This window comes from Odontomachus brunneus, unplaced genomic scaffold, assembly GCF_010583005.1.
Source record: "Odontomachus brunneus isolate Ranch 3 - 2012 unplaced genomic scaffold, Obru_v1 Obru_scaffold_081, whole genome shotgun sequence".
Classification (NCBI taxonomy): domain Eukaryota; kingdom Metazoa; phylum Arthropoda; class Insecta; order Hymenoptera; family Formicidae; genus Odontomachus; species Odontomachus brunneus.
In genome coordinates this window covers 1,104,965-1,114,266 of record NW_022639531.1, presented here as the reverse complement: position 1 = coordinate 1,114,266, position 9,302 = coordinate 1,104,965, and the positions used below count along the sequence as shown (strand labels likewise).

Here is a 9,302-nt window from a genome sequence, read left to right as displayed (position 1 = left end):
AATCCACGAATTACGGTTTGAACTGCTTGACCATCCACCTTACTCACCAGATCTAGCCCCAAGCGACTTCTTTTTGTTCCCTCATCTAAAAATTGCGCTCGGAGGACAGAGATTTTCGTCAAATGAAGAGGCAATCACCTTCGTGAACAATTATTTTGCAGAGAAAAACGCCGAGTACTATTTCGACGGGTTACAGAGATGGGAGCATCGCTGGGAGAAGTGTGTAGATTTACAAGGAGACTATGTTGAAAAATAAAAAACAATTTTCAGAAAAAATGACTTGTATCTTTGTTAGGTCGGAAACTTTTCAGACCACCCTCGTATATACCGGCATTACCTGCGAGATTATTGCGCGGCGCGATAATGCGCTACGTCGCGTCGAGGGCGGAGGGTGAGGGGGGGCGTCGAATATTTATTCGAGCGTGTCGCCATCCCCCACTGAGGGACGAGTCCGCGGCGCTATTTCGAGTTGGCGCGCGTTCATCCGACGCGCGCAGCTCGCAATAGAGCGGCTCGCTATCGGATCGTATGAAAAAAAGAGAAAAGAAAGGAAAAAAAGGAAAGCAGCTTGATACGTTACACCCACACGAAGCGGAGAGACTTGCTTGCGACTCCACCCCCGCTTCTCGTTATCGTTTTCCCATCAGAGCCTCTTCTTTTCGGTGTGATCAAAGTGAACCCATCGCCGAGTATCGTCGCATAGAAGGGTAGAGATTTAGCTCTCCACGAGCCCTAGCACGAGGTCCCCCGACACAGTCACCCGGGTCCCACTTCGCTCGCTCTCTCTCTCTCTCTCTCTCTCTCTATCTCTCTTTCTCTCCCTGCCTCTCTCGTAGCCCTTTGTGCATACGAAGGCGGACCTTCACGAGGCGTCGCACTTCCGCTACAAACACGAGCATCGGCTTTTGGAGGTCGGCCGACGCAAATTAAATTACGAGGCGTCGCTGAAACGGCGCGAACCTAATTGAAAACGAAAGAATTTACGACTCCGCGGTTCAAGGAGAATCAGTGTTTAAGTGCCAGCGCTTCAGCTGCGGCCGCGAGGCGTTAAAGGCGTTTAACGAAAAGGGATATCCTTTTTTTCAATTGGTTTTCCAGGCGCGAGAGATGCTGCGGAAAACGTCACTGGAAACGCGAAATGTTCGACGCCGGGTTCGGCAACATACGGTGGCACGTGTGAAATTTTCATCATCGTGATATCGGCAGATCCGCGTGCACGCGCATACGCGACGCGAATATTAACATTATTTGTTGAAATATGCGCCCGACACATGCGTCCGGAATCTGTTTAATCCGTCGTATTACGGGAAAAATGAAGAATGCGCGGATAAAGCGCTTTCCGCGATAATACCGCGCTCGCGAAATGCAGGACGAATTTTTCGAAAGGAGCAGTATTAACTCCACATTACGAGACAATATCCGTCGGTCGCTCAAAAAAAAGTCCAACGGGGAAGCTAATCCCGCGCGTAATACGTGCGCGCGGAATACGCGCGTCGAATATCGTCATAATTGTTACGCGTATAACGCTAAATGCGGCACTCCACGCCAACGTGCAACAAACGGGAGCAAGTGCGAAAGTAATTATGTAAAAGTGTCAGGCATTTCCTCTTAAGGGGATAAAACGTCGCCTGCGAGTTCCGCGCGCAAACTTTATTACGTCGTCGAAACTTGAATCGGCTTTAAGTTCTCTCCGTTGCGACGCGCAACGCGTCCCGTGCAAAAAGAGAAGCAACGAGGATAAACGATCGGCGCAGACACAGACAGGAGGGGAAAAAAATCGAGCGTCGATAGAAACAGTCCTGAGGCTAAAAGCTGTCCTCTCTGGTTCTCGACAGAAATCGAGGAACCGCTCGCGGGAGTTCGACCTTTCGATCGATACGTTACTAGAGAACGGGACTTGGGAGACATTTAGCCCCGACACCCTGTCAGGAGATCGTATCTTCAGGGTAAGGACACGTAAAATAAGCGCCAGACGCGGCGCGACGCGCGCGCGAGCATCCTATAGCTCTGCGTTTAATTAATTGGCCGGATTATAATTTTACGCGAGCTCTTTGCGTTGACTCACGAGCGCTTTTATATGTATATATCGATTGTACGTTAACCATTTTATCTGTAATAATTTATCTTCACATAATTACATATATATATATATTTTTTTTTCTCTTTCAATGCTACCACTGCCCGTCGATAGGACAGGCACTTGACCCTCGATTGGTTGCGCTCAATCGAATTATTCTGACGCTGGTTATAGCCGTTATATAGAATTAATAAATTAATAAATGAATGTAAAACCTGATTCTATAGTTTAACACATTGCGGACCAGTCATTTCATTGTCAGTCATTTTCAATGGCCAGAATCGAGGACTGCCTGTTTCCCTTTTAACAGCCAAATTCTCTACGAGAATTTGATAGAAATATAACAAATCTTTACACCAACCTTTACACGCAGGGAGTTTTTTAAGATATATAAATATTCATTGAATGAACAGTATCAGTCTTTCCTAGCTAAGATATATTTATAAAAGAACGAATAGAAGGAATAGTAGAAAAAGTTTCGAGAAAGTATGAGAAATTTAGAGAGCAATGAATAAAACTACAAGCAGAAGCAAGAAGCATGGGTCTTTCAATAATCTTGAAATGTGTGTATGAAAATAAATTCCCATATTAAATTACATCTTTCATTTATGTCATTGCTTTAATGCTAGATAGAGAAAAAATTTGATTGGATTCACTTGACAATTAATGAACTGAACATATTGTTTTAGTTGAAGGAAACAAGAATTCCTTAGAACCAAATTTCGTTGAAGAAAGCAGAATTTCTGGTTCTTATTAAATTCGATTCTAAGAACTATTAAGAACTATTAAGAACTGAATTTGATCGATAGGAATAAAAAATTATGCTTCTTTCAACCAAAAATTAATTTAATCAATTTATTTTTACAGTTTCTTTGCAAATGATGACAAGCAATGAAACACGATCGACGCGGTTATAACTGTCCGTCCAGAAGCGCAGTAATAAATTATACGTTACATAATAGCGCAACTGCTTGAGATAACATTTTTACTCACATTATAAATAATGAGTAATCCAAACTACAGTATCGAAAATACATGTATCAATATAGGACATTTTGTATACTTTTGAAATTTTTTGCACATGTAAAAATGGTAAATATGATATTATCAGGTTACAAAATTTATCTGATCAAACTATTTGTTTATTGCAATTGTATGTAAATTCTGGCTTCATCATATCCCATTCACTCTATACAAGTTTTATAAATTACGCTAATATTACACGGAGAAAAATAATTTTGTTCTTTTAGCAAAATCGTCACTGCATATTCTTAGGGACATCAAAAAAATTTAGTTGATGTAACTAATTTTACAAATTATTCATTATTAGAGCAGAAGTTTCGTTGCCAGGATAGAAAAAATTTGTTGTATTTGTCCTAAAAATCACGTTAATTTGCTATTGATGCAAAATAATGTATCCTTAGCAAATATATTTATTTATCGGAGCCAAACTGCAACTGCTTATATAAATCCATCTCGGTTTTTATACCAAAATAATTTATAGATTCAGCAAATTATATCCAGCAAATAGTGATTAGTACTCTTAGCAAATCTTTTTGCTGTCTATATAATAATAAAAAGATTTTGCTAGACCAAACAATTTGCTAGGCCAGCAAATTGTTTTTTTCCGTGTACGCTACATTATTCAATGGAAAATTTCTGCGTGTAATATTGTTAAGTTATCACACGATTGCCGCGAAAGAGTTCTCGTGATCCATCCGCAATGTGTTAAGGAAAGACATCATCTTCTTCGTGCTATGCCAGTCAAGGGTTGATAGATTGTTTCATCCTGTCCTGCGCACGATCTTTATATATTACGCATATATATATGTACATATATCGTTCTTAGCATTTTTGACTGCGTCCCTTCTCATCACCCTCGTGTCTGTCCCCCCGTCTCTCTATCTCCGCCCGCCTCTTCATGACCTTCTCTCTATATCTGATTATTCATGTCACTCCTGTGCTCACTGTCTATATGTATTATGCTCTCCTGAATGTCGCCTTATCGAGGCCGCCGCCAGAGAATGTTCCGTTATCTTATCGCTACTAATGATTGCACCACCAAGGATTCAGTAGGATATCGAGGAGATCGGTTCCGCCTTGGAATTTTGCGCGGAATCGCAGCTTCAGCACGGGTCATTTGCGTTCGATTATTACACCTCGGAGCCGAGGGAACACCAGGAGGCGCACTCGTCCTTCGCGGATTGCATAGCACGTAACATCCGCGACCGAAAAATGCTTGGAACACTCGGGGGAGTGCACAATCGCGAAGAATTCCGTGTAGAGACTCGTAGATTGTGTTTGCGTACGTTTACATCGCGAACATCACGTAAGTCTCGTGCGCAAACAACGCGAGCCTCGGTGCATGCATGTGCGAATGCTCCGAGCGGAACGCGTCGAGAAAAATATCGAAGGCATCCTTCCGCAGGACGAGGACACAATTAGCTAATTTAGTGCGCCTCGATTCCTTTTTCTCTCCGCGCGACGTCTGGAAGATGCAAAAAGACGAGCGCGTCGCCGTTCTGTCGCAGCAACATTGCTGGCGTGTGCACGGAGAAAAATGTTCTCTCGGAAAGAGGGTGAGAGATATCGGCAATGTGTGCGACGCGCTTGCGGAAGGTAATGGACCGACAATTGTATCTTTCTCCTTCTCTCCGTGCGCGAGACGCTCGAGCTCGTCGTCTTACCGAGGATCGAGCACGCGAATGCACCTGTAAGCCGACGTGTATTCTCTGTATGCATTGCACTGCGACACAGTTTTCGTTGCGCTCGGCCACCCTCTCGCTGACGTCACGACCACCACGATCGCTTAAAGTTGATCACGTCAATAGGCAGTGTTTGCCAATATATAGGTAAAATTATCTAAATGATTATCTAAGCGAGAAAATAAAATCTTTCTTATCTAGATGTAAAAATAGAAAGTATATTCATCTCCATTTTAAATGAAAAATACGTGTCATTTTATTTAAAAATGATCTTATGCGTTATGCAAAATTCTCTCAGCATAAGTGTCAAGAACTTAAGGAGGACTGGAGGGTCAGATTGCCTGAAAATCGTGCTGGTTTTTTCACAATTTTTTATGACAAACTGAATGAATATGCGTGTTATTTTGATGTGTATTTATACAGCATATAAAGAGAAGAAAAAAATAATTATGATTTCCGTAAAATTTCCGTAAACTTGTCATTATCATGTAAACTATAATAGAAATTAAATAAAAGTCAACAAAATTGTAAATATCTTAATGGAATATTATTAAATTTTCAGTTCTTAGTATAGTAAAAAAATTAATATTTCAAAATTAAATATTTTCACGAGTTTGTCAATGGTTCACACGATAACGACAAGCTTACGGAAATTTTTTACCTAAAATTCAGCTTAATTAAACTACCGAGAGTCAAGATATTACTGCAAAATGACGACCTTAAAAAAAAAAACGAAATATATTTTAACTGTATGTACCATACACTTATATTGAGTATTTGATCATCAAAATTATATTTTTCTTCTCTTTATATGTTGTATAAATATACATCAAAATAACACTTTTGCATATTCATTCAGTTTGTCACACAAAATTGTGAAAGAACAAGCACGATTTTCAGGCAATCTGACCCTCTAGTCCCCTTAATTTAGTAAGTGTACATATATACAGCGTGTCTCAGAACAGTTATTAATTAGATAAAATTAAGCGACCACCCATTAATCTTTCTTAATTAATAATTAAAAATCTACGAAATTATTAGGAAAATGGTAGAGGCCTTTTTTATTCAGTTAGATTTAATGTACAAGTACACGATGGCAGACATTGTCACTACAGCTCATTTACCATATCTCGCGTGATTATTCACAAATCTTTTTCAATTAATTCTCTATAATTATTGCAAATATCACAAAACGGTATAAGACTTTTATGTTCACCTCAATTCGTATTACGTCTCCACGAGACCTTCAAAGATCATCCTGGAACACCCTGTATACATACGAATATGTTAAATTCAAGTAAATTCGAAACGAAACAATCAGAACATTGCTTCATGATTGTGTGTGGATGCATCGAAATCTTTTCTTTTAGATGTAGGAAGTTTTGACAAGATGAGCTCAATGTCAGACGTCGCGTTATAGAAGAATGAACAAGCGAAGAAACGATTCTGTTTTCAAGAGATCTTCTGATAGCATCGAAATCTATGTATTCCGATGATTTATTTCCGGTCGAAGAGAGTGGGATAGAATCTAACGCCACGCTTGTTTACATCTCGTCAAAACTTCCTGCACTTTAAGAATAAAGATTTCGTTGACCTTTTATGAATTTTTCAAATATTATAAAAATATTTTTCTTTAATATAATATAATTATATCTGTGTAAAGCGCTTTTTAATTTAGCAAGTAGGGAGGGCCAGTTTACTACTGGAGTAAGTTGCCAAAATCGATTATTTCTATTATTTTCTAACAGGTTACAAAATTAAGTAAGCAAGAGTTTTAAACATTTCAAAGATAACCTTGAAATCCCTGTTTGCTTGATTCTGCAATCTGTTAAAGCATAATAAAAATAATCGATTTTGCCAATTTATCTCAGTGGCCAAATAGCCTCGGTCTCTCCTAAATATACTCCGTTAAAATCGTTTATTAGACGAAACATTCAATTTTATTTTGGATAAATAAAAATTTTAAATAAATTTGTGAATACTGTTCATACAATGTTTCTTTCACGTGTGTGATGTGAATAATTTTTTATAAATTTTTATGAATAGTCTCATGAATGCAGAATTACCTAAAAAACTATTTTCTAGATAAATTGTGCTAATCATCTCATCTTTCATTTAAATTAATTAAAAGCAAAATCATTTTCATTTTATACAACATAATTTTACAGATTTTCGTGTTACCCTCATTTAGATGATTTCGAAATTATCTAAGGCAAACACTGCTGATAGGTCGAAGGAGTGACTGCGTCTTGTTGTCGCGACGGTCTTTGTTTCTTTCGATGTGCCGCATGAATGCTGCCATGTGAATGCTGCGCTGCGCTGCGCTTCGAGGTCTCGTTGCCTCTCGCGATATTTAGGGAACGCACCTAATTGCGCAGGTCATTAGTATGTGCCTCGTGAGAGTACGCGTCTCGTTTTCGTATCTCGCGCAATCCAGAATGTTTCCATTTGGCAAATAGGTAAATATTCAAAAAAGATCACGCATTTCACCGAATCTTTTCAACTGAAAATATATTGTAGAGAAGATGGTTGAAAGAGTGATTTCTCTAAGATAAAGATCTTTACAGATCTTTTCAGGATCTGTTATGTTAGTATATGATAAATTCAATTAAATAAGGCAAATAATTTCAGAAATAATAAAATGTTTTGTCATGCGAATGTAATATATATAATAAAATAGTTTGCATAGTCGTACATTGATAATAATTTAGGCATTGCCAGAAATAAATGAAAACGATCATCGATAATGTATAATGTGTATAATAGTCATTCTCTAAAAAAGTGTAAACAAAGATAAATTCTTATTTAAATTATTTATACTAAAATCCGTGACTATGACTCTTATTTGATTATATTTTCACTTTGGTTATATGCTTAGAAAACTTGTTTACATAATTTTTTCGTATAAATAAAACGTTTTTTCAGTTTCAGAAAGTGAGCAATAGATTAATGCGGCATATTGTTTGCAACGTCAGCTTATAATATCTAAAAAAGCATCAAAATTAAAAAACTTTTTTGTTATATCTCAATAACTAATATCCACTTGGTTCTTACTGAAAATCACTTTCAATTCTCTCTCTGTCTCTCTTTCTCTCTCTTCTCTGTAATATATATTAATATTAAAAGTATCAGTGAGATGTGACCTTCTTTGAATATTTACCGCAAGTACTTTGCGGCTGAAGAACCGCGCTGCACCATCATCTTCGCCAATTTGCACGACCGTCTTCGACGGGAATGTCGCGTGTTTCGAGCGATACGTCGATGACTAGATCGGCCAGTTTTATTTGCAGCATTCTTTAGATTATGTGCGACTATAGATTATACGCATTACTAACATTTCTTTTACGCCATGTGGACTTACGTCGTAGTGGATGAGCTTGCCTCGTGACGGCGACGATGGGCTAACTGTCAAAATTTGCGTTAGGTACTTGCGAAGGACAAAGATATCGGTGAGAACGGCAGAATCCAGTACAGTATCAAGAGTGGTCGAGGAAAGGGCAAGTTCAAGATCCATCCTACCACGGGTATGGTGTACTCGCAGCGTGGACTCGACGTTGATCAAGAATATGAGATGTTGGTGAGTAACGTACACGAGAAAGTAATACCCACAGACAATCAAATATTTCAAAATAAAGCACATTTAAAAATTTGTAAATAAAACTTTCCTTTTTTAATCAATAAAATAAATTATATATCTTAAATAATTCTCCTCTTGACCCCTCCATCCTTCCACACAAATATATATACATAAATAGTATATTAAAAAAATATTTTTCATATATTACACAGATCAAATAAAAGAATAAGGTTTTTTAAATATTTTATGACTTATGGGCGCTTCTGATATTTAATAAGAAGCATCATTAGTTAGCATAATCAAATGAGAAATGGGCGACACAATTGTTGTTCACTACCCGTTGTAAGATTTTGTTATATTGACACTCGATTTTTGAAAGAACAATATCAGAAATTAGAAAAAAATTGGGAATATATTGTTAAAATTTTACCAATGGGCAATGCCATGCGTTGTGCTAATATTTTTACGTCTTAACCTCGACTTGAATCAAACTTTCCACGTATGCAATACTGCAGATACGAGCAGCCGACCATGGCGAACCCCAGCGTAGTCATCAGACTCGAGTTTCCGTCGAAGTTGTAGAGGCACCGAAGAAATCGGAACATCCTCCTGTGTTTAAGACAAACAATCAAAGCGTGGAAGTTACAGAAAGCGACGAGGTGGGCTTTTTCGTAACTCTCGTAGAAGCCACTGACAAGGACGGTGGTTCTTTGTGGTATGATATTCTAGGTAAGAACATTTGCTTCTCATTTTCCTCGCTTTCATGATTTATGAAAATCTCATGCGCGTAGAAATATTGTTTCTCTGTGCAGAAAGTAGAGAGATGCGATTGTGTATTTTTTGGTAAAGTACACTTAATTTCGCGAAGTTCTAGCGTTACTTTCTAGTTAATTTAATATTATTAATTTATTAATAAAATTGTCTAAAATGACTAAATAAATTA

The 9,302-nt window shown here is 38.0% G+C and overlaps 1 protein-coding gene across 5 annotated transcripts in view; it reads left to right on the top strand.

Moving 5' to 3' along the window:
* Nucleotides 1–9,302, top strand: part of LOC116847589 (fat-like cadherin-related tumor suppressor homolog) — an 85,493-nt gene that overhangs the window by 50,257 nt on the left and 25,934 nt on the right. For 3 of the 5 annotated variants that reach the window (XM_032822716.1, XM_032822721.1, XM_032822719.1), the window contains exons 3-5: nucleotides 1,836–1,946; nucleotides 8,207–8,359; nucleotides 8,875–9,088. In XM_032822716.1, coding sequence (XP_032678607.1) covers nucleotides 1,836–1,946; nucleotides 8,207–8,359; nucleotides 8,875–9,088 — 478 coding nt within the window. The remainder of the gene's footprint in view (nucleotides 1–1,835; nucleotides 1,947–8,206; nucleotides 8,360–8,874; nucleotides 9,089–9,302) is intronic. The other 2 variants (XM_032822720.1, XM_032822718.1) reach the window with 1 other exon arrangement.